The sequence below is a fragment of the Eurosta solidaginis genome, chromosome 2, assembly GCF_040869045.1.
Source record: "Eurosta solidaginis isolate ZX-2024a chromosome 2, ASM4086904v1, whole genome shotgun sequence".
Lineage (NCBI taxonomy): Eukaryota > Metazoa > Arthropoda > Insecta > Diptera > Tephritidae > Eurosta > Eurosta solidaginis.
This window is the reverse complement of record NC_090320.1, coordinates 17,799,140-17,824,609: the sequence shown is the minus strand read 5'-3', so window position 1 is coordinate 17,824,609 and position 25,470 is coordinate 17,799,140. Positions and strand designations below refer to the sequence as shown.

Below are 25,470 nucleotides of genomic sequence, written 5' to 3'. Positions count from 1 at the left end.
ACTAAAGGAGTAACTAAGAGTAAAATAACATACTTAAATATATTATAAAACCGTTTAAAAACATAAACAAATTCTCTGCACAGTACTCAAATATATACACTTAAGAAATTTTCTTTGAAGTTTAACTAATCTACAAGGTTGTTAATAAACTCGAGATACTTATTTACAGAGGTTAAACTTAAAACTTAAGGAATGAAGAATTATTGCTTTGTCGGCTGGATCATGCAATAAGAATTGAAGGCGCTCCGAACGGGAGAGATCGACTGAGTTGAGAGCGACAGGGCGAGGAACACTAAATTTCCATAATACTCCCAATTGGCGTCAGTTATAACTAAACAGGGATAGCTAGCGTGACTTGTTACATAGCGAACGAAATCTCTCGAGCAGTTGGTTACCAATTAATGAAGGAATGAGAAGATTGACCAAAACCTTGCGATAGATGGTATTTTTGATTTCCTAGATATTCTGTGTGAAATGGATTTAATACTTTTGTTTGAACTGGGATCTGAAAACGCTCAGCTGCATTAATATTGGGGCTGAGAGGATTTTCCGTTCAGAAAGGAGGTTAATGGGAAAGAAAAGGAATACTTGATTCTCAGAATATTGCGCTCTTAAGAAACAAAATGAGGAAGATGGAAAATGAATTGGAAGAAGACAGAGATTATCCTTTTCATGCATGAGTGCCTTAGACATATCGAAAAGCTCAGGCTTCTTATAACTAAGTATGATTAGAAATTTTATCTTCATACTTGCTCAATAGGTTGCTAGCGCAGAAGTCCAGTGAGTACTTAAAAACTGCGAATCGAGAGACCTCTTATAAAAAACCGAAGTACTTCTGACAAAGTCTTGTCAACAAGCGGAGCATTTACGGCCAGTGTGGCTTCGAGGTCGATTCGTGCCAACAAAACAGAGCGCAACCTTCTGTATTACGTCAATTGATGGTTATTAAAAAAAATAGGTTAACGTAGCTCACCTGCGTTGGGCCAGTCACGTATCGCTGGCGTTGGTTCGTCCAAACTTAAATTGATCTTCGTTGAATAGCCGTTTTGTCCAGTATGCTCACGGCGCTTCTCAACAATGCGTACACGCTCTGCTACAGACTTATTTAGCGCAGCGGTCGGTGAATCATCTGTGCGAGAAAGTAATTATAAAGATATTTTACTCTAAATGATCTTACATAAGGTGGCGCGTTAGAATTGTGAATACAATTGATTTAAGCGTCTTTCTTCGCTAACTTAACAAAGAAAGGAAAAATGATGGCGCAGCACTGACGTCAGTGCAGTGCTAAAAAATAAGTGCTCACGCCCACCTTGTGTGATACGTCCTGCTCTTTAACAAACCTTTTTCGCGATTGCTCAATGCAGTGCTTCCATTACCGCCTGCCACCGGCTTCAGCTGCACACCCCACAATGCATCAGCGCTTTCGATATTCTCACCCAAATGATAGGGCTTCGGTTTGACCGGTTTATTTTTGAGTATGCCACGTATAGCTGAAATTTCATCATTCTCATTGTCCGTTGTATCTATACCGCTCGTCGTCGATGCATAACTGCCGCGCTTAACTTCCCCATGTGAATCACTAGTTTTTTGCACTGATACCGTTACACTGGTTGAGAGCGCGCTTGCATTGCTGCCGCTGTTGTTGTCTTGTGGATCGACTAACGTGGCTCTGTACGCTACTAAGGAACTGGCGATTGTGCGATGACGCTGCTGATAAAGATCGTCACTATCGCCGAAAAGCGTGACATTATTGCTAATAGCTGCTGTAGACGCTGCTGCTTCTGCCGACAAACTTGCGACCGCTGCGCTCGCAGCTGTTCTCGTGAGAATTTGTAGCGCGCCGCTTGTAGTGCGACGACGTCGACGGAAATTATTTGTTGGCGGTGGTTTACCATCTGTTTCAACAATATTAACGCGCCCTGACTCAGCGGCAAAATGTACCTCAGTTTTGCAAAACTCAACGCGCTTTTGTGCATTTTGAGAGCGCTGAAAGAGTGTAGAGCTGGAGTTTGAAGCGGACAAGCTCTGAATACCATCCGCAGTGCTTTCGAAACGGCTTAATTGTAGATTGGGTTCTTGAAAACCATTTAAATGTACTTGCGAGGTTTTACGCAAATTATCACGTACATACTGACTCTCATCCACAGCAATCGAATACCGTTTGTGTAGGTCTTCATCTTCGGTAGGTGTGTGACGCGCTGGTGATTTGATGCGCGTGCGATAAGGCGTTTGTGAGTTCATTGCCGTTTTTGTAGGCTCACCAAAGTGTATGACTGTAGCGCGTGTAGTTGGTGTCGGTTCCGTGGGCGACCAATTGTTCAACTCACTTGAGCGTCCCAAACCACTATCTGTAGAGGCGTCCATGCGTGACATAGATTTGGCGTCAGGTGGGGACACTTTTTCAAAACCGTATGATTTGCGACGCGAATGCCACTCTAATGAATTGGTATCTTTTACCTTTTGACGTGTTTCTAAACTGCGTGAGGTATGTTGCTTTGGACTAGGTGAGTGTCTAGTGGATGCAACAGCGCCGACGCGTGTTGTTAAAGGGTCACGCTCTGGAAAGTTGCGCTGAGCGCGCTCTGCTGCGTAGTTTGTTTGTTGCTTTTGCGTGATCTCCAGCGATTGATCGGGCGTTAATTGCTGAAGTCGTGGTGACGTTAGCTTACGACGCACACTTTGCTGCACTTCAATATGTTCGTCTGCTGAAGGCGGTTGTTGATGCGCTATAAAATCATCTTTGTACAATGATTCATCTGATAATTTTTTTAGGCGCCCGCGTATCTCTTTTAATGATTCAGCGGTTAGCAAAGCGTTCGTTTTTTGACTGTTGCCTCGCGTTTTCTCCACCTCCTCTTTAGGGCCGTGTAGTATGCTATCCAGCGCTGCTAGATCTACGCGATTGTTGCGCATCGCCGTTGTTAGACGTCGCCCACTCTCCAGTTCAGCACGTATGCGTGAGACACTCACCGAGCTGGCGGGTAAATCGAACGGACGACGGCGCGTCGCTGTTAATGATGGTTCCGTTAACTGTTCGTTGCTGTTGTTATTGTTCGCCGAGCTGGATGATTGAAAAGAGCGTCGCAACTTACTAACACGTCGCCACTCATTCGACTCGGCTACACCTTCCTCGTTTTCCCAATCGTTACTGAGATCGTCGGTTGAGATGGAGTGTGAGCGTTGAAGTGTTGAAGCGCTGCTAGATGACGACGATAAGCTGAATGGTTGTTGCTGGCGGCGAAGCTGGCGTGTGGATAAGCTGAAAAAAGAATGTTAAATTAAAAATAAAAATGTTTTTTGATTTTGTTTCTATGTTTTGAAAAATATATTAAATTTGTTTTTATGACATTTTTGTTAGTTTTTATGTCTTATAAATTTTTTTAAATTTTATTATCTAAATTTTTTTCGCGGCTATTTTATAAATTTTAATCCGACACCTTTTAATGAGAATAAACATTTTTTTAATATTGATTTGCATTTTTTTTTACATTTTTATCGACAACCTTAAACGTTTTTTAGTGCTCGGTTTTTATCATTTTAACTTTTCACCAGACTTGGAACTAGAGATCTTCTTCTGTCTTCCCGAGTATTGTAGCGTCGTTTATCTGGCACATGAGCCTAAAGACCCAAAAAAATGGGGATTATTTCCTAGGGCAGCCAGGCAGAGCTAAAGGCCTTGAACTCACAGTTCTTATACAAGTTGGCCGCTATCATATGTTAGCGCTTGGGCTCAAAGTCTCGTTTGCGTGAACGAGGGCACTTGGCAGAGAAGTCTCTTTAGCGCCGTGTCTACGTTTTATGCTCTCCTTTTCCTGACCACTGTGTAAGGTGTTGAAAAGTTCCATTGTGTGGAAAAATTTCCATTGTTTACAAAACTTACGCTGTCCATCACATTTTCTTTTACGCCGATAATGTTCGCCTTTGCTTTTAAAGACATCATCCCACCAAGAATCGGAATCTTCATTGGAATGGTTCGAGCATTTCAAGTATATTCCATCTATTTTATGGTTCTTAACATGTTTGGTATTGTCGTCAACAAGAAAAAGTTTTTTCGACCCTTGTTGCAATATTATTTCATTGGTGGTGTATTTAACTTGGTTGTTCCCAAATCCAATGCAAAACTGAAGTTACGGAATGATCGCAAAACTTTTACATTTCAATAATCTAAGCATACGCTAAAAGTTCAATTCATACACTAGTTTTAATGACCTTGTTAAGAATTACAGCGCTGTGGCCTAGTGAACGAAATACTGTCTTGCGCTTCTTTCAGTTACATACATATGTGCAATGTACTTTATTGTTGTTTTCTTACTGTGCTCCACTGCTCTGCTCCTTTGTTCGGTTGTAGATAACTCTCAGAAAGCAAATAGTAGCGCTGAGTAGAGAATCTGTGACACTTCTTTTGTTATTACTCTATGTAAATTTACCCTTTATCTTACAAAACCAAATTTTCAGACAGCTATTAATTCTCCTAAATACAAGCAGCCAGTGGCGATTTAGTTGTTTTTATTTTTATTTTTTCAAGAATCAACTTTTTTTTATCAATATTTCTTATGCAATTTAGAATATTTTGGCACCTTTAAACATTTTTTATTACTCTTATGCTTTTTAACAAATTCGATGCTCCAAGCGCTTCACTTCAACATCAGCGACCGAAGCTAACCTTTTTTTAACAATAAATTTTCAATTTTTTCATTTTCAAATATAGTTTTCCTAAAAATTTTTATTAATAATATTTTTTTTATATATTTTTTTAAGCTCAATATCAATCCAATTTCTTTTTAATTTTTCTCTCATTCAATAAATAAATATTTTTAAAATTCTATTCCGCGCTTTTGCATCACTACAACACCAGCAGCAAATGACAATTAAATCGAAATAAAAATCATTGTCGCACAGACAGCTTAATTGAAATTGATTGTGTTTTTTTTGTTTGTTTTGGTTTTCAATAATACTTACAACAAACCAAAAAGTAAGATTTTTACTCAAAATGCTCACCGTAAATCATCATCATGTTTGCTGGCATGTTTGTCATCTGTCAACGTCTGCATCTCCCTCTCCGCTATATCCGCCTCTAATGCTGCCTTGGCTTTAGAACTCGCGTACTGCCGGAAACTTTCCAAGTCACGTCGACGCGTTGGTGTCAAAGCGCCGCTTAAGTCATTTTTTGTTTGTTCATTGTTGTGATTGTGTTTGTAATGCGATTGCGTCTCATCTGCGTCGGCTAACTTTGTTTTTGGCGCAACACAACTAACACCATCATCATTATGATCACCAACATCACAACAATCAGCAAGAACACCTACGCGCGCTCTGGATGAATTTATGTTTTGGCCATATAGAGTAGCTTGTTCCAAATGTTGAGCGTTGTGTTGTTGTCTTTCTTGTTGCTTTTGTTGCTGCCATGTTTTTGTACCAGGCACTGTTGTTCCGTTGGTTATTGCTGTTGTTGGCGCGCATTTTGTTGTCTCATCTCCTCCACCGCCACCGCCACCGCCACCAACAATTGAATGTAGGCTCACTTTACCCGTAGCAGCGCTCTGAATGTATGTGTGAGTGTTCGTTGTTGTTGTTGAGTTGTTGCCGCTGCTGTCGGTGTTGTTGCTGCCACCGCTGTTGCTTTTCTGTAAAAGTAAAAAAAAAAATTGTATCCAAGAAAAGTTCGTTGCTTAAGTCTTTTGTTTTTCTTCTTATTGTCTCCCTTTTTCTGTTGTCATAAAAGAAGATAATTAACAATTAACACAGTTTATTGGTATTTTTTTTTGAAATGCAGAAAAAATATGGTTGATCTAAAGCCCACAGAAAAAAAAAAAAACAAAAAGTTAAAGAAAAAGGCACAAAAAAAAAAAAAAAATAAATAAAAGCAACAAAAATCCATTCTTTAGTTGAGTTCGAAATTGATTGCCAGAAGATTGATTATAATCTTGTCAACCACCTATGTACATACATACGTGTGTACTCATACTTCGTTGGGTTTTGTTTTGTATTCCCTGTTTGTCCGCCCCAAATCATTCTGTTTTTGGTCATGTGCTACAACAATTTGAACATTGGTGGCATACTTTGGTTGCTGCCCACGCAACATATGGTTTGTTTTTAATTTTTTTTTATTGATCTCCAAAGTGAAATCATGTAAAGCCCCGCTGTGGGTTTATTATCTCAATTATTGCTTTTTTCAATATTGAATGAAAATACTGCAAACCTATTTCTTCATCAGATCACAGATGGGGAAGCTGGAGGGAAATGTTTTTATCGTCGATTTGGATGGCAGTCATAACATACAGAAAGTTGCATTGACTAAATCGGCTTTACCTTACATCTTCTTCTTGTAGCAGCACTTCTCCGCATCAAATAAGTGCGATTGCTCCAAAATTGTCATCAATATCCTTTAATGGAAGTCCAGGGAGACCTGCAGTTCCAATAATATTGTACATAAGAGGACACTTATGTCTCTTATATTACAAATGAAAAGATGGTTAGTGTTGTTTGAGGACACATCACATGTAGGACGTTTATGCCATATGTCAGGGTTGATTCTAGATGAATAAGAGTCTTTAACCTATCCACGTCTCCCTGGAAAATCTGCTTTCCTGCACTGCGAGTTTCGGACATTGGATTCTGAGCATGAGGCTCGCGAGGCATTTGTCCGCACAAGACTGCGACTTATTATTAACGAGGCTGGAAGACTTTTTATGCACGTCTGGATTAAACGGCTGTATTATTGTGTGTCGGATTGCTTCGTAGTACTTGCGCAGATGTCACCTTATGTCCCTCGGAGGCGAGCTGCATCAATAAGTTGTCTGTTAGGATGCCCCGGTTTTTGCGAATTCAACAGAAACTATTTCTTAAGCATTTCGTTTCTCTCCATAATCGGGGAGTATGATAATCTGGCGCCATAAAAAGATAACCGATGGGGCTCTGAGTGTGGTATTATGGCAGTCCTACAGATTCCACTAGTTTTCTTTATTTGAAGCTCGATGTGATCGGGTAACGCGTGTTCACATAAGCAGCTTGGCCAATTGCTTCATAAGTAGCTATCAGCGTTTCTTTGGCTTTGCTTCACAGGCTTACAGCGAAAAATTTGAGGATTTTGTTGTGGCTTTGAACTTTCGCTGCAATCGTGGCTGCATGCTCATAGAAATGTAGGCCACAAGTAGGTATCTATCGTCACACACAGGGGATGCACGTCTTTGCAACGAAGCTATTGCCTCAAGATTAAGCCTGTTTTAAATAATGAGCGTAAATAGTGACCAGTCACTAACAGCAAATCTTAGGATAATTCAGAAGTTATGAAAAAATAAGGGCATACATCTTATGAGACTTGTAGGGCTAGAATGAATAAATAGCTCTAGTTAGGGAGATGACATTCATACAAACAATGCCGTTGAACTTCGAAAGATCAGAAGAGGCTTCTACGCAACTGGAAACTCAGGATAATGAGCGTTTAAACGTAGTTTCAGGGACTCTTTTCTACTCAGCACTCAGCCATTGTTCACTACTCTCTGCATTTAAATGTGATGAGATTCCTTAAGAATAATTATCTCAACCTTGCCGAAGAAACTTTGTTTACAATTTTTAATAAAAAAAAAACCATCGAAAATTTTGAACTTTTTTCGAAAACCTGTAATCAAATAATTGGGATTATTTCCCGAAGCTTCAAAACATTTTTGTCCGCATAAAAACAAACTTGAAAAATAAATTAAACAACATTAGTTTTACAATTGAAATTTTTTTCGAAGCGTGCAGAAAAAGTTTTGAAGCTGTGGAAAACCCCCAAATATTTAATTACAAGTTTTCAGAAAAATTTTAAAATTTTCAAAATTGTTTTCTAAATACATATTTCAAACGAATGTTTAATAAGCAATAAAAATGTATTAAAAGTCGGTTGTAGTAATTTTTAGTTAAAATATTTATATTTAAAAAAGTTGAAAATAAAATCTTGTTTTGAAAAATTTTTCTTTTAAATTTCAAAAGGACTTTTTTATTGCGGATTTCAACAACGAACGCTAATTTAAATATAACATTTCCTTTAGTTACATATAAAAAAATTCGATTTTTTTCACAAATGTTTACAAAGCAAAACAGATAAAAAAAAATTTAAACTTTTTTTAAAATAATTTTTTAGTTTCAAAAGAATTTTTAACACTATTTGTTTTATATATGAAATGTATATTGAAATTTTGATATTAAAAAAAAGTCCGAAACTTAAATATTCGTTATGTTTACTAAATATTGATATTTGCTTTCGAATTTTGGAAATTAAAATTTTTTTCTTTTTTTACTCTAATTTTAAGAAATGTCAAATAAAGCTTAGTTTTAAGAGTTAGAACTATAAAAATTCATAATAAGTTACATTTTTTGGCGGCCACCGTGGTGTGATGGTAGCGTGCTCCGCCTACCACACCGTATGCCCTGGGTTCACACCCCGGGCAAAGCAACATCAAAATTTTACAAATAAGGTTTTTCAATTAGAAGAAAATTTTTCTAAGCGGGGCCGCCCCTCGGCAGTGTTTGGCAAGCGCTCTGGGTGTATTTCTGCCATGAAAAGCTTTCAGTGAAAACTCATCTGCCTTGCAGATGCCGTTCGGAGTCGGCGTAAAACATGTAGGTTCCGTCCGGCCAATTTGTAGGGAAAATTAAGAGGAGCACGACGCAAATTGGAAGAGAAGCTCGGCCTTAGATCTCTTCGGAGGTAATCGCGCCTTACATTTTTTTTTTAAGTTACATTTTATTTGGTTATAAAATACACGTGTACTTAAAAAAAGGTTACGATTTTTTTTAAAGTTGTTTCGCACATGGTTTTTCACACATTTCTAAAGTATAAAAAATTTCAAAAATTGCAAAAATAACAATATTTTAATATGTAATCTTTTTAAGGCGGCTACTTGCCTGGGCATTTTTTTTCTGGAATAAAAAAACAGCAAAATTAGGAAAAAAATTATAAAAAAAATTTCTGTACACCATCGAATTTAAGTATCTTATATAAATAGACAAGATGAAAAAATGTGGAACCGTTTTCTACCAAACTATAATCCTAAAGTATACAAATTATATATGTATTGATAGGAAATTTTGAGCTGCACTGTTATCCATAAATAAAAAAAAATTGAAAAATCATTTTAATATAAAAAATGTAACATAAAGTCACACCACTACACATGCACTTATTCATACTATAGACACGCTGTGTGTGTACTTGCTTTTTGTGTACTATGCTGAATCGTGAGCATGGCCGAGGAGTTGCTTTGTACACAATAAAAATTAAACAAGAATACATAGCTTATCATGCATCAAGTCTATCTCTTTTCTTTCCTTTGCTTTCCTTTCTTTTCCATTCTATTCTTTTATTTTCCTTTCCTTTGTTTTCTTTTCTTTGCTTTCCTTTCCTTTCTTTTCCTTTCATTTCCTTTCCTTTCATTTCCTTTCCTTTCGCTTCCTTTCGTTTTCTTTCCTTTTCTTTCCTTTCCTTTCCTTATCTTTTCTTTATTTTCCTTTCCTTTCTTTTAATTTTCTTTTTATTTCCTTTCTTTTAATTTTCTTTTTATTTCATATTCATTCATATTCCTTCCTTTCCTTTCCTTCCTTTCTTTTCCTTTCCTTTCCTTTTCTTTATTTTCCTTTCCTTTCCATTCCTCTACTTTTCTTTTCTTTCATTTCTTTTATTTTCATTTCCCTTCCATTGATTTTCCTTCCTTTCCTTTCTTTTCCTTTCTTTACCTTTCCTTTCCTTTCCTGTCCTTTCCTTTCCTGTGGTTGAATTTCAACCACTGGGCGAACTCTAGTTTTGTTTAAATAGTAAAATTGATTAATAAATTTTAAATTAATAATAAAAGCCGTTCAATCGTGTGGAAACTTTTTAATTAATACGTTGCTCATAAACCTCGACAAAAAGTATTAATTTACACGCCTCACGGCGAAACTCAGCTACCATTTAATAGCTTTTATTCAGTGATTTTGCTTACTGATAGTAGCGAACAGAAAAATAGCAGTGGCAAACTCAAATTTCAAATTAACTTAACTGATTTCAAATTTCGTTAACTGAATTCTTTAATTTTTTATTTTAATTATTTAAAAAAAAACTGCTATGAATTTTGTAACTAAAACCAATCTCGAAAATGTTTTCGAAAAATGGAGACATTTTTACAAAAACTTGATACTTTTTATTTAGATTTTTTTGATCAATTATAGTATAACAAAGTACAAGTAATAGGTCTCTTAAAATTCGCACTGGCTCTCGACAATTTTTGTAAAAAAAAAGATTTTCACACTTTGTATGGAGGAAAATCTAAAACACGCAAAATTATTAAAAGTCAATGCGAATATTGAGAAACCTATAACTCATACTTTGTTAGACTAAAATTGATAGGGCTACAAAAATGCATACTCAAAAATTTCAGTGAATTACAAAAAAATTTTCAAATTTCTGGAAAAAAAATTCGAATTTTCTCCTAAATTTTTTTTGAGAGTGATTTGCACAGTTTCAATAACGTAATTCTTAAAAATGTTTTCCTTAAATGTCAATTCCTTAAATTTTCAAATTTCTGGAAAAAAATTTCGAATTTTCTCCTAAATTGTTTTTGAGATTGATTTGCACAGTTTCAATAACGTAATTCTTAAAAATGTTTTCCTTAAATGTCAAAAAGAAACAAAGAAGAGTTTAATTGACGAAATTTGATAAAAAAATTGTCACTGCTATTTTTCTGTTCGCTGCTGTATGTGCCAAACAAAATTCAGTTACACACCCGGCAGTAACTGCGATAAATATTCACCGAATCGTCACTAGTTCCAAAATCAGCAAAAGGCACTTTGAACCCAAAAGCCCTAGGTACGCTTCCAGTTCATAGCTGAAGGCTTTCACTAGCCTATGCAGATTGCTAGTTTCTCCAAGAATTTTTGAGATGTTTAAAGTTTAACTTAATTTTCGAAAAATATTCATCATCGCCCACTTAAGTACTTCTTATTTTTTGCCTGTTAACTAAACTGTATTACCAACACTTGTTTATTTTCTGATTTGTTTATTTTTTGTTCACTTGTTTTAAATGAAAGCTTTTTTCTTGGGACAAGTCAGTTAGTTGATTGGTTCATTCCTTTCTTGTCTTTGCTCAGATTTGGAGATAAGCGTTTCGCGGTTTAAGTCTTGCGTGATTATGTTAATTTCGTACATCTCACTGTGATCACTGCGCAGTCGCCAACGGTCACAAAGCCATGGCAATGACCGTATATTGTGAATCGCATTTACAAAAAGGCTTAGCGTCAGTTTAAGACGCAACAGCAAATAAACGTCCAGTATGTCGCATTGCTCTTCACGTCTTCTGTAGGTCAGATTTTCGAGCTCACGCTTTTGTTATGCGAATTATAGTCGCAGTTGCCTTTGACGCTGAATTGAAGTTACAATCAATGACACACATACATAGCTTGCTGTGTCTAAAAGGGTATGTGAAGCAAATGCAAAAGAAAGGCGCACAATTTTCTGCGCACAGATTTTTTCGTTGATTTGCTTGTGTGGGCTGTGCAAAAAACATCAAGACAAATGGCAAGAACAAAGATAACGAAGCAGACCGAATAACTAAAATTCGTGCGTTGTTAATTAAGTTGATACAGAGGGTGTATCGGTTTACATGGTAATTTTTGTTGTTGTCATGATAAATCAAATTCTATTAATTGGCAAATCTGTAAAATATCTTGGGAATGGGAAATTTTGCGCATCATTTGTTAGTGAATTTGATTTTTTAAAGCAACAAAATTAACCAAAAACTAAGTTTCAGAAAAGGTCAGTGAACTGCGAATATCAATATGAGCAAAGGATATTATTTCTGGTTCACGGATGCGAGTTTATCCTGTAAGGAAACCACTTTCAGAGCATTACAGCAAAATGATTAAGTTAAATTTGAAAGCTTTTTGAGAAAAATTAATTTGGAAATCTTTTTGCTAAATTCAAAGCTTTATCGTCAAAAACTGTATCAAAAATTGTAATCGGCAAAACCAGAAAAATATTTCAAAGTTATTAATATTTGTTTTTTAATAAAAATAAGTTAAATATTTTGAAAATGCTAAAAAAAGGTGATCTTGAGAGTTTAAGAAAGAAATGCAATGGTTTGTAATATACTTCTTTAATTAAAAAGCATAATTTTTTTTGTTTTTAATGGTGTGTTCGATAAGTATAATTATATATATAATTAAGAATTCATGAGCTTAACACCGGCTTATAATAATTGAATATTCAATTCTTATGTTTTTCTAAGACAAACTGAAAAGAAAGAAAGAAACATTTACTGGCATATTGCGATGGTACCATTTCGAAAATCGCCACAAATTCATCGTCAGGCAATTTCGTAATGTTATCAAAGGTTTCACCGAGTTGGTTGTAGTTTTTTATTTGTTGAAAAATTTTGATAATTTTATTTTTCTACAAAGTAATGTTACAAAAATGATATCTTTTGAATATTGGGCAATAAATATTTGTTAAGATATTTAATTTTGCATTATATACATTTTTAAAAAAATTCAAAATTATTATTTTTTTTTTTCATTTCCAAAATAAATTTTTCTAACAATTTAAAAAAATTTTAAAATTCAACCTTAGAAAAAATTCAATCAAATAATTAAAAAAAAAACCGCATTTTGCTTAAAAAATTTTAAAGTTTTTAAAAAACATCTACAATTCTGAAAGTAATTTTTTTGAGGTTTTTCGTAAAATACAAAAATATTTTTTCTTGCAAATTTTTTTTGAAAATTTTCTGAAAAATTGGAAATATTAAATACTAAAATGTAAATTTGCTTAATAGTTTAATTTGCCTTTAAAATTGTTTAAAGAAATTTGCTACACCGTGGTGTAAAAACTTTGTTGAAAACTAATTTTGGACAAAAATCGCTCAATTCAATCAGTTAACCTCCGACTCATGGAATGACCCATAACCAATTGAAATTTAAAACAAAACCAGTTGCTCGATTACAAATTTGTGTTAATAAATGAATTTGAAAAAATGCAAGTTCATTAGAACTTTATTTATTTACTTTTTCTGACTTATTTTTAATAACTCTATCCAAACACAGAAACTTGTTTCATTAACTAAACATTTTTTCATTATACAATAAATTAACATTTTGATTTGACTACAATGATTTCAATTAAAGAGATTGGCGCAGTGATATTTTTAAGCCAACGGTAAGCGGTATAGCGAGTAGAAGCTGCGTTATTAACGAGCGATAGGTAGTTAATCTCAAAATTAATTGCAAAAATATATATTATATCCAAAACAAAATAAATAACAAAAAAATGTCAAGCAAATTCATTAGCTTACCATAAGATTACTCAATTTTAAGCTTGGCGCCGTATCCGGCACTAGTCGCGCTGAGCACTGTGAATTCACTGTCGCCACTGTGAATTCACTGTCGCCATTCATTATTTGACCTTTTCCGCCACCACCTCCATCCATGCCACCTCCTACTCCTCCTTCTCCATCCACTCCACTGCTATTACGACTAATTGAATAATCGCAGTTCATACTGACATCGTCATGGCGTTCATTATGATCATCATCTGTATCGTCAACGTCATCAACAATATATGGTGTTGGCTCAGTCGCTAAAGCCGTCACTAATTCTGCTGCTGCTGCTTTATCGTGATCATCATCAGTGCTTACTTCGCTTATATCGACATTAGCAGCAGCGATTGTTGGTGGTGATAGTTGCAGCCAATGGGTGTTTGCTTCTGCTAAATGTTGTTCTAATGTGCTATGAAAATGTGTGTGATTGTTGTTGTGATTGTGAACGATACTACGCCCGCCACCACCACTACTACTAGTGCCTCCTACGCCAGCTGCGCTATTTGCCACGCAAATAGGTGATGCCGAAGCGGAAGCTGAAGCAGATGTTGAGGCAGAATTTGAATTGGATGAGGACCATGAGCGGGATGAGGAGGTTTGTACGGTTTGGGCACGTATTACTTGAACGGCACCATTTGCTGTACGCCTTTGTAATACTTCAAGCTGTTTGCGCTGTGTGTGTTGTGTGCCGTTTGATTGTGATATATTTTGGGAATCGGATATCTGGAATGAGAGGAGATATATCAAGGAACATGAGCAATGTATGATTTTGCGGAGGAATTTTTTGAAGGATTAATACGGGGAATGTATAATGAATTCTTTACATATGTATATTTCTAACTATAAAACAATGAAGGGATTTAAAAAAAACACAAAAATCGATCATAATGAATATTTTAAGTAAGGATTATTTCGCCTAAGAGTACGTAATGTTTAACACTGTGCTCGGATATGGGCTTCATGCTGTCAGAATCAGCTGAGTACTTCTGACAGTATGGCAGTTGCGCAAGGAAACTTTGCGTAGTTTTTATGCATAAATATGACTCTCATTTTATCTGTTGCACTGAACACCTTTTGACTTTTGGTTGATATATTAGTATCACGAAGCTCCCTTCCAGAACAATTTTCGTAGAGCAAAAATTATGTACGTCCAAAAGATTTTTAATCAGTAGCTTAGGCTAGGTTGAACTGGCCGGCTAATCCTCACGTAGACTGAATGTGTCCATAGTGCTACCAGAACTAGTTTGATGACCAAACTGCAAAAACTCCCAGTAGCTACCAGAACTTATGTTATAAAAAAACCTCGTCCTCTTGGCAAACACTACAACTTTTGTAGGATGTAGCTTAATTGCTTCAAGATCTGGCAAATCTGCCGCCCCTAGTAAGTGGAGCCCAGATCATCTTACCAGTAACTCAGTAGGTTAATATTAGGCACATTCACCTTATCAAGTGATCTAAAATAATGGACTGGTCTACATCTTATTAGTGCCCGACGATTCTCAAAATAGTAATGACACAAGATATTTTAGGGCTTACAAAGATAATGAAAGTGGTGCCAATTCCACCACGCTGTACAGTTTTCATAATTCACACCCACCTCACCCACCGAATACTGGCAAACTTGTTTACTGGGTTGAATATGTTACTTTCCCTAGGTAAACAATAGGTTGTGCTCTTATCATGTCTCGACTAGTCAAACGCTAATTAGGTATTGGTTGGCTACCTCTTGTCTTCACTGTCATCAATCCTAAATTTAACTCGCCCCAGCGGGTTAGGGGGCTTAAAATATACCCGCGGTAGGTATGCTTGTCGTAAGTGGCGACTAAAATACCAAATAGATTAAACGGGTTGTGTAGCACAACCCCTCTCAAGGGGTTGCCAGCGCATTATATAGCTTCTCCAACCCAATTGTCAACCTCACCTACGCGTGGCGAATCCTGTTTCATTAACAGCCGAAGCTCTAGGAGGGCGGTATGGCCCAGAAGGTTTCATGTGGTCATACCAAATCGTTCCAGAGATGGTCGGACTAGTACCTTTATGATGCTTATTACCGGAACGTAGCGGATCTGCATCCGGCAAAGCACCAACAACATCGATAACACTCCCAAGGCCTTCGGGGAGTGTTCTTATAGCTACAACATCAACAACAACAGCTAAGGCTAACGCTTAACACTATCCCTTCTAAGTGTAAAGCTTAACACCGTTTCATTCTTATCCTTGGCAGGGAGTGGAAGAAGGGCTTAGGGAGTGGTAGGCACGGCGTAGTAAGAAGAACTAAGGTCGGATATATTGGTTTAATAACACTGCTAGCTTTACAAGCGGACTTCTATGCTGCCTTCGAGGCTTTTGAAACTGAATAGCTTAAACTAGAAAATATGTTCAAGTATCGTGCGTCGGTGGAATTCATATGCCACCAAAATATTTCTGAATACTGAAGGTAACGAAATTGGAGATGGAAGGCCCACGAAAAGTTAGGAGATACTGAGGAAAATCGAAAAATACACAGGGCAACTAACTTGTTTTGAGTTAACCGGGATGAGTGCGAAGCCTCAAAGTCACGAAATTCCCTCTCAGAGTTGCGAGCGAAAAAACTTAGTCTACTGGGTGCAAGAGTTTCAAGTAGTCTGCAAGGTCAGGCAGAGGATCTGTTACTCCTACCTAGTTTCGTATGGGGTAGTATATGGTAGATTGATAGGGAAGACGAAATGCGTCGTATTTGTAGGTCAGTTATCCAGTTGCATGTCTCTACCTACTTTGACACTGATGGTAACAGGTTTACGTCCGGCTATTACAGAATAATACTTAGTTGCCCTTCGACAGTGATTTGAAAGCCTGCCCAAATTTTTCCACCATCAAAAAGTTCTTGGCAAAAATGAAATACCAGCAGGCATTCAATCTAAATTCTTCATTATTTTTAGGGAAGGTTACTACTGTCCACAACAAATTAGGTGAAAAGCTCGCCCTAAATCTCCTCGTGCCAATAAATTATAATTTTCGGTACATTTGCATTAGGATAATAATTTTTCATTGATTATTGTGTGTAATTAATTAGCATTTTGACCGGTAAAAGTGAAAGCAGATATTGCGTTTTTCTCATACGCATTTTAATGTCGTGATGCGTCCTTCTTCAAGGAAAATCAGGATCCCTGAAGAAGGTGCAAAAATGCATCGAAAGGTGTAGATGAGCAATGAAGTAGCAGTTTGCTTTAACTCGCCAACCAAAAAGTATTAAACTGAATATCACTTCCGGTCTTATTCCGCAATATTAGTAGAAAATCTCGTCCCAAATCTCCTCGTGACAAATAATAATGATTTTTTGATATATTGCCATTAGACCAATATTTTTATTAATTATTTCGTGTATTTAATAAGTTTTTGGAACAGTTAAAGCAAAAACTAGTATTTCGCCGTTCTCGTACGTGCTTGTGTTAATTTGGTGCAACCTTCAACAAGACTCCCTGAAGAAGGTGCAAAAAGCACCAAAACGCATAGTTGACCAAAGGAAAACGTTTGGGTGTTACCTACCGGACAAAAAGTATTAGAGTTCTATTTGACCTACTGAGTTACAGTGCCGGCTTTGTACCGTAATATTTTAAAGTGAAAGTTAAGTTTTGCGACAACAATAAGAGGCTCCTCAAATAGCGAAATGACTGCCAAACTCAAATGCAATACTTAGCCACCCCAATTGCAAAACCCTTTCACATAACTGACCGTAGCCTACTTTTGTTTGCAAATTCGATCGATCGCAAGATTGCAGTATGAAAAAACACCTTTCCTTATTTACGATCTTTTTATTTATGCTACAATCTAGTAAACATATATATGTTTATGTAAGTTTGTATGCAAATGAATAATGCTCAGCGATAAATTTACAAAATGTATACGAAATGCAATGTTGACTCATTGTTAAAAAAAAAAATGATACAAAAAATTTCAAAATCTATATCAATACCAAAATTCTAGTGAATCACAAATAAAAAATAAAAAAAAAAACAAATAATAAAAAATTGTGTATCATTTCACAAAAACTGAGTTTTTTTATTAATGTGTGCATTCATGTGTATTTATAAATTGGCAAAATTAGTCAGCAAAATTGTATGTCATAAATAAATAAATTATTCTTGCAAAAAAATTTGCATGAAAAAAAATATTTTTCTGAAGAAATCAAAAATTGAAAATCACTTCAATTTTAGTGTTCACGTCCACTCAGAAAACCACTATTTACAATAACAAAACGACAGTCACACTTCCACCGTCACTTTCAACGATTGCTGCCCTCAATATGTTTGTTGTTTTTGTTTTTTTTTTTGTTCTTATATCGCATGACCATAATAATAAAAATTCATTTATTTGCGCTTTTGTTTCTAACAAAACAGAATTGCAAAAAAAGCAAAAAAAAAAAAAACAGAAAACAACAAAAAACCGAAAAATTTGCACTCAATCTAAACTGTGCTATGATTTTGCACTTTGACCGTCGCCATCGTCGTTGTTATCGAAACCAAGTCAGCTGAGGCACTGTGTTACGTGAGTGGTCGCAAATAATTATATCTTCCATGAACCTTTCATGGTCCGATGTTTGTAATGTTGAGAAATATAGTAGATAGTATACCGAATTGATCAGGGCGACGAACTGAGTTGATATAGCCATGTCCGTCTGTCCGTCCGTCTGTCCGTCCGTCTGTCTGTTTGAACGCAAACTAGTCCCTCAAATTTTGAGATATCTCAATGAAATTTGGCACAAGGTTGTATTTTTGAATTATATTAGACATTTGTCGGATCCGGTAGGATCGGACCACTATAACATATATCTCCCATACAACCGATCGTTCAGATAAGACGATTTTGGTCATACTTGCCGCAATTTAGAAAGTATAAACGTGAAACTCGGTGATGTATATTCTAATATATCATGGAAGATTTCCTGTAAAAATAATTTCGATCGGAGCTATATATAATATATATCCCATACAACCGGTCGTTCAGATTAGGGGGTTTTTTGCCATTTTTTATTTCATGTTTATCTTAAAAATCGTTTAGGTATGTACATCTGTTCACTATATATTTCTTATCTTATGCATCCGATTATTTGGAGATTCGAACGGGATAAGATTATTGTTCAGCCCCATTCATGAAAGATATGAAGTCTTCGGCACAGCCGAAGACAGTCACGTCCTTAACTTGTTTTGTTTCAGTATTGTTTTTTTGGACATTTCTTAAATCATTCATTTGCCTTTTCCAATTTGATTTAAAGAAAACGCGGTTACGGCGTTGGGCCATCTTCAGTGTTATTTTTCGTTCTTAAATGATACATTTTTACTTGCATATGTTTTCTCACTATTACTGAGCTTGTTGAGTGTGATTTATTGCCTAAGGTGCTTTTAAAACTGTTAATTTGCGACCGCAATAAGTTTCGGGAATGGTAAATCTCTCGTCTGCTCTGTTAGAATTACAATAATATAAACTTAACATTCTGTTAATATTGTGCCTGCAAATAGTTCTTGTCCGTTAAAATTTAAACCAGCAAATTCATACTATTTCCCGGTAGTATATTTTTAAGATCATAGCTGGACACTTCGGGGATGATTTTGGGATAGTTCATTTTGTGTTATTTCCGTATTATTTTAGATATTACGTCGTTATTATTTTGGCTTTCTTAGGATTATTGTTGATATTATGTCGGGACTATTTTGAGATCGTTATTAGATTATTTTAGAATCATTTCCGGATTATTTTAGGATCATTTCGTGATACGGAGTGTTTTAGGAATTATGTCGAGATCATTATGTGATCATTTCGAAACCATTTCGAGATTATGTTAGCGACTAGTTCGCATTCATTTCCAGACTATATTGGAATCATTTGGCAGGGCTCGGAAAAATTAATTTATGAGTACGAAAACTTTTCGGGCTGTTATTACTTTCGGATTGTTATTGGCATATTACTGGTTTATTATTGACGTGTTGTCAGCTTATTATCGATAGCAACTTTTATTGAAGAGTAATCAGTGTGTTGTTGGTAAATTATAGACTGGTATCGACAAGTTTTCGGAAAAATATCGATTTGTTATCGAAAAACTACAGATTAAGGAAAAATTAAATTAAGCCTTGCCAACGAAAAGATGTCCATTTTTAGTCGAAAATTTATCGACAAGTTTTCGAAAAAATATTGATTTGTTATCGAAAATTATCAATTTGCCATCGAAAAGATATCGTTTTTTAATCGGAAATTTATCGAAAAGTTTTCCAAAAAATGTAAACTAAGGAAAAATTAAATCAGAATTTGCCAGCGAAAAGATATCGATTTTTAGTCGAAAATTTATCGACATCTTTTCGAAAAATATCGAATGGTTATCGAAAATTTATCGATTTGCTAACTAAAAATATCGTCTTGTTATCGAAAAAAACCATTTGTTATCGAAAATGTATCGATTTTGTATCGGAAAATATGGATTGCTTATCGATATTTTTCTGATAGCAAATCACGGTATTTTCGATTTCTCGTTAAAGACTTACTAACTTCGTTTCTCTGCGTGGGAAACTAGCACGATTGAACCAAGATAGTCCAGAAATTTATACCGCATGAAAAATCATACAAAATCGATTAATATCGATAAACAAAATGACTCCAATTGGTATAAAATGTAAAACAATTTCCGATTGCTCTCGAATTCCGTCTTAAGATGATCTCTTTTTAACAAAAATTAACATTAATCGTGAAACAATGACAAACGCTGAATAATGAAAAATTGGTATACAATTTTAACCTCCTCGAATGCTACCGTTCATAATGTCTTATGGCGTTGTCTTCTCTGAAAAAAAAAAAAAAATGGCGCCCTGTAAGTACTTCTTAGCTCTCTCGTAAGTTTGCTTGTTCCTTTCACAAAACGATTTCGACTGGATAAGAAAAGGGGACACCATTACCTAAAAATTCAGCCTTTTTGCACAGTGGGGACCTAGTTTAGCAATATTTTAATAAATCTTTAATAAAAAAAAAAAAAAAAATTTAAGCGTGGAATTGCCCCTTAAGTAACACCATCCAGTTTTTCACAGTTGTAACTGGGGACAGAAAGGTCAATTACGCACAATCAACTGCATCAAATCGGCAGCTTATAAGAATTTTGATTTTCTTCTCATTTTGATTAAGTTCGCACCACTGTGCACCACAATCTCTACCACACCAACTGCAAATCAGCTGCTGGTCAGCTAGGGTGCAAGCGATCAGCTGTGTAGCGCAACGGTAATAAAAATCGCTTTAAACGCGCTTATGCAAAACTGTAAACAAAACGCTGTGAAGTGCAGTTTTGCATGGTATACAAAAACAAACAACAATAGCAAGTACATACATATTGAACAACTCGAGTGTATATGTAAGTACGAGTGTATTTATAATCGGCTTCAATCATAACGCCTTGACTCTTGGTCCAGCTTGATTGCTAGCTGCAAATCGCTGACTGCTGGTTGGCGGTGGCCTGACTCTTTGCGCTTTGACTTCACTTTGGATTTGGTTAAAATTTTTGTTTTTTGGCTTGTGCTCAGCTCGTAAATCTTTTGTGGCCAATCAATATTCGTTTATCAGGTTGCAAGTGCCAATGTGGCACGACTTTTTGTTAAGAGCGCGTACTTAAATTTTGTAGCAAATAAACACATGCAAATACATACATATATAAAAATGGTTAACAGTTATAAAGGTAATATTACCACGTTGTTATGCGAAATGCTTACACGCTTTGTTTTATAGCTGTAAATTATTACAAAAATTGCAAGTGATAAATTATTTGGTGAGCAAAAGTTATGAAGGATTTTGTTGGGCGCCAGACTGAAACAAAACGATGGTTTAAATTTACATGACAGCCAAATGGCCACGTGCCATAATGTTGAGTGGAGAGGTCACCAAAACAAAGCAGCTTAAATGACCCTAGCGTAATTGTTGTAAATGTGCGAAATAAATTTTATTTATTGAAAAAATTTCAAATTTTGATAGGCACAAAGCAAAGTTCGTAAAAAATTGGGGAATAAACTGGATTTCCTTTCAAAACTAAAGGCTTGGAAAGACCCCATTTATTGTCAGTAATTGGTCATTGTCAGCTTAAACGATCTAGGCCCATGCGTAGCAAGTTATGCTACGTATCTCTACTTCGTCATCACCGGCGTTAGATTACTAATGGAGTTCTTAAATCTTTCTCCATTTATTCCTCCTAATGAAAACAAGGCCTCTGCCTTTCTCTAGCCCGCATAGTCTTCAGCCACTCACTGACCATAAACCGACGCTGCCTGAAGTACACGCATCATACTTATCCTTTGTTCATAATGAGGAATTAGATTATTCTGGTTGTTAAAAATACAGAGGAGCTCTCTTATCACCGAAGACGAAATGAGGTTAAATATAGAGTTCATCATCAAACGTCGACGTGTTTTTTATACTCGTAAAATATTGTTAGGAAAAAAGTAATGCTAAACAAACTTACTGCAGTAATTCCCGAAACGATTATTCGATCGAGCTGGCAGGATATATTAGGGAACGAGTTGTATGTGGTGCGATCCAATCCTTAGAAGTATATTTTACATATTGTATAGAAAGGATGGAAAGGGTGGTGAGCTCTACCTAAATCACTCGAATTTTCATCTATGTAGAAGCCATGTGTGGCATTTCTTTTCACGAATACTCAAAAAGAGACGCAAGAAATGCACTTGGATAGCAAGTAGGCTCCTCGTGCCTTCAAAATGCAAAGAAGGTATGAAGTTTTCTTAGTTCTTGAAGAGACTGAATTTTGAACCTCAAGAGATTATTAACGGTGCGAAGCCATCGTAAAATACCGGAAAATGAGCTGACCGATGATCAAGATTGGCGTGGATCATCTGATATCTTTTATGACTTCTTTGCAGTCCGGAGAGCTATCAAGATATTATCTGTCAGCACTGGTTTAAAGGGTCTTATAATCATTGTAAGCAACTGAGGTAGATTTTTGGAGTCCATGGCCTTAAAACAACCTCCAGTCATCTATAAGATGAATAGAAAGATCATAATAAGATTGGTGATTGATAATATTGCAATATTTTATGCCGACTGCCGAGGTGTGAAATGTAGCGTGCTCGCCTACCACATACTGTTGTTGTTGTTGTTGGTGTAGCAGTGCTTCGCCCCATCCAATAGGTTGCGACCGGTCACAAATTGACATCAATATCCTCTAACGGGAGTCCAAGGAAACTTGCTGTTTCAACAGGGGTGGCCGATAATGAGCGGGGTGTTAGAGGCTTTGGTTCCACATTACAATTAAAGAGATGGTTGGTGTCATGTGGTGAAACTTTGCTAGCGGGGAATACATTTTGTATGTCGGAGTGGATTATGGATAGGTAAGAGTTTAGCCTAATACAGTATCCACATCGAAGTTGAGCTAGAGTGACTCGCGTTTCCCTGGGGAGTGTGCGTTCCTCTTCCGCAAGTTTTGGGTACTGTTTTTTTGAGCACTGGATTCACCGGACAATTCCTGGTATAAAAGCCCGACGCCTGTTTGCAGAGTTCACTGAGGACCCGCTTGTGTTTTTTGGCTTCATACGTCTGAGTATTTCTTGTGCCGTATTTCTTCATAATGCCTACGGGGATGACTCCTTAAGCCCCTGGGCGGTGTTGGCTCATCAATCAGATGTCTGTTGGGATGCCCAGGTTTCTCGGTATTCAACAGGAACTGTTTGGTTAGCATCTCATTTCTCTCCCTGATGGGGAGTATTCTCGCCTCATTATGTAGATGGTGTTCTTGGGACATAAGAAGACAGCCCGTGGCGGTTCTGAGCGCAGTATTTTGGAAGGCCTGTAGCTTCTTCCAGTGGGTAGTTTTTAGGTTTGGCGACCATATAAGGGACGCGTAGCATGCAATCGGCTGGCCAATTGCTTTGTAAGTGGAAATGAGCGTTTATTTTTATTTTGCCGAAGTATTGCCAGCAAGAGATTTGAGGGTTTTATTACGGCATGTATTTTCCGTACAACTGGGGCTGCATGCGCGATAAAATGTAGATCCTGATCAAACGTCACACCCAAGATTTTGGGGTGTAGGACAGTCGGTAGCGTAGTGCTATCGACGTGAATGTTCAAAATGGTCAGCAGTTGCGACGTCCATGTTGTAAATGCATGAGGATTTAGTTGGTGACAATGCCAGGTTTCGCGAGGCGAAAAAACTGGAGAGATCTGAGAGGTAGCCGTTTATTCTGTTGCAAAGCTCTTCGATCTATGGGCCTGGTGCCATTATTGTGCATTTTTTTATCGACGTAGGAAGCGCCTATCACATCGAAGATCCTGGCTCTGCGCCCCCGAGCACAGCAATACCAAAATTTTATAAACACGTTTTTTCAGTTTGAAGAACATTTTTCTAAGCGGGGTCGACCATTGGCAGTGCTTGGCAAGAACTCCGAGTATATTTCTGCTATGAAAAACTTCTCGGTAAAAACTCATTTGCTTTGCAGAGGCCGCTCGGAGTAGGCATAAAACGTGTAGGTCCTGTCCCGCCAATTTGTAGGAAAACTTAAGGGAGCGACGTAAATTGGAAGAGAAGCTCGGCCTAAAATCTCTTCGGAGGTTATCGCGCCTTATATTTATTTATTTTGTTTCATACCGCAGAATCCAAAACTCAAGAAAACTAAACTCGTCGAGGTGGTTGTGGTAGGATGGAATATCTAGCATGGTTCCTTTATGTTTGGTAGCTTTTTCACAAGCTTTTCCCTTCTCTGGCAAAACCACGTATGCAATGTCTAAGCAATGCGAGAACAAGTACTACGTCGAATACTTCCCCGCGTTAGAGTCTGCAAGAATCGAGTACATTTTGCACCTCATTCAACGAACACAGGTTCCCACCCAGCGAGTTAGTGGGTTTATAATATATCCGCGGCAGGCATGCCTGTCGTAAGAGGCGACTAAGATACCCAAATACATCAAGGGGTTGTGTAGCATAAGATTCAAGGGGTCGCCAGTGCAATTTATAGCTTCTCCAACTCAATTGTCAACCTTACCTACCTTAGGCGAGTCTTGTTTCCTTAGCTCCCGAGGTTCTGACGACCCCAAGTTCCTCATGGAACTAGCTGTTGAGGGGCGAAGTGGCCTAGAGGATTCAATTTGGTCACATTAAATCGTTCCCGAGGTGGTCGAGCTCGTACCTTAATTGTGCATGTTACCGGAACGTACCGGATCTATATCCGGCAAAGGACCAACATCGCTAACTCTCCCCAAAACCTTCGGGGAGTGTCTTTATCGCTATAAAAACAACAACACAATGGTTCAGCTTCTTTCACAATAGGAAGTGCTCTTGACTTGAAAATCTTGAAACTCTAGAGTCTAGATATTCAATAAATTGCTAGAGTATAATCATACACACATATACACATATGTACCTCTCTAGTGCCATTGAAACGTTTTAAAGTATGCTCTAGTGCCAGAGTGTGTAAATATATGTGTGTATTGTCAATATTTCCCTGCAGCAAATTAGCCAATTGCGAATGGATGTAGGAGTGGAATTAGTGCATAGCTGAACTAGTTTAATTTCTGCCTTTTTTCATGAATAAACTCATAATTGTGAAATAAAATGGCGCTGCTAACTCAAACTAAGAAAATTGGACAAAACGATTTACACAGGTTTAGAGGAATACTGTGCTTTCGACGATGCCAGCAGTTTCTGCGAAAGTCTCTGAAAAATTGATAACAATATCAATATCTGTTTGCCCCCTTGTGAAACTTTTTGACCTATTTGCTAAACTATCAGTGACAAATGGACCACGTTTAAAATTGAAAGTCTCGAGCTCACCAGGAAGTTACCTTAAAACCGATTCCAAGATTTCGCACAAACTAATTACATCGATCTGTGCACCACCTAATGGGCATATTTTTTTCTTTTGTTAGATTATCTCGGTGCGCTGAGCTTCAAGTTTTTAGCTGAATAAGAAGTCGATTGCAGGATTCCACCTAAACTGCAAGGATTTTGAAACATCTCTAACTTTCTCGATCGTTTTCCCATATAGAAAAATTGTTTTCCAAAATTTTGCGTTTTAACGTAAAGTGTAACTTAAATCTCCACCGCAACTCGGACGAGTTTTTGTAATTACCACGTTTTCGGCACCACCTAGGATTGCCCCTAATGTTTTATTGTCATTCGGGTTTAACAGTGGTC

General features: G+C 36.7%; 1 protein-coding gene across 9 annotated transcripts in view; it reads right to left on the bottom strand.

Annotated features, from left to right (window-relative positions):
- The window catches only part of LOC137239353 (pneumococcal serine-rich repeat protein), a 175,371-nt gene that overhangs the window by 12,402 nt on the left and 137,499 nt on the right, over positions 1-25,470 (bottom strand). For 8 of the 9 annotated variants that reach the window (XR_010949334.1, XM_067764547.1, XM_067764550.1 and 5 more), the window contains 4 exons: positions 13,299-14,045; positions 4,999-5,624; positions 1,341-3,259; positions 974-1,129 (listed from right to left, as the gene is read on the bottom strand). Coding sequence is in view for 8 of the 9 variants with exons in the window: in XM_067764547.1 (XP_067620648.1) it covers positions 974-1,129; positions 1,341-3,259; positions 4,999-5,624; positions 13,299-14,045 (3,448 nt within the window). In the remaining variant the exon portion in view is untranslated. The remainder of the gene's footprint in view (positions 1-973; positions 1,130-1,340; positions 3,260-4,998; positions 5,625-13,298; positions 14,046-25,470) is intronic. The other variant, XM_067764553.1, reaches the window with a different exon arrangement.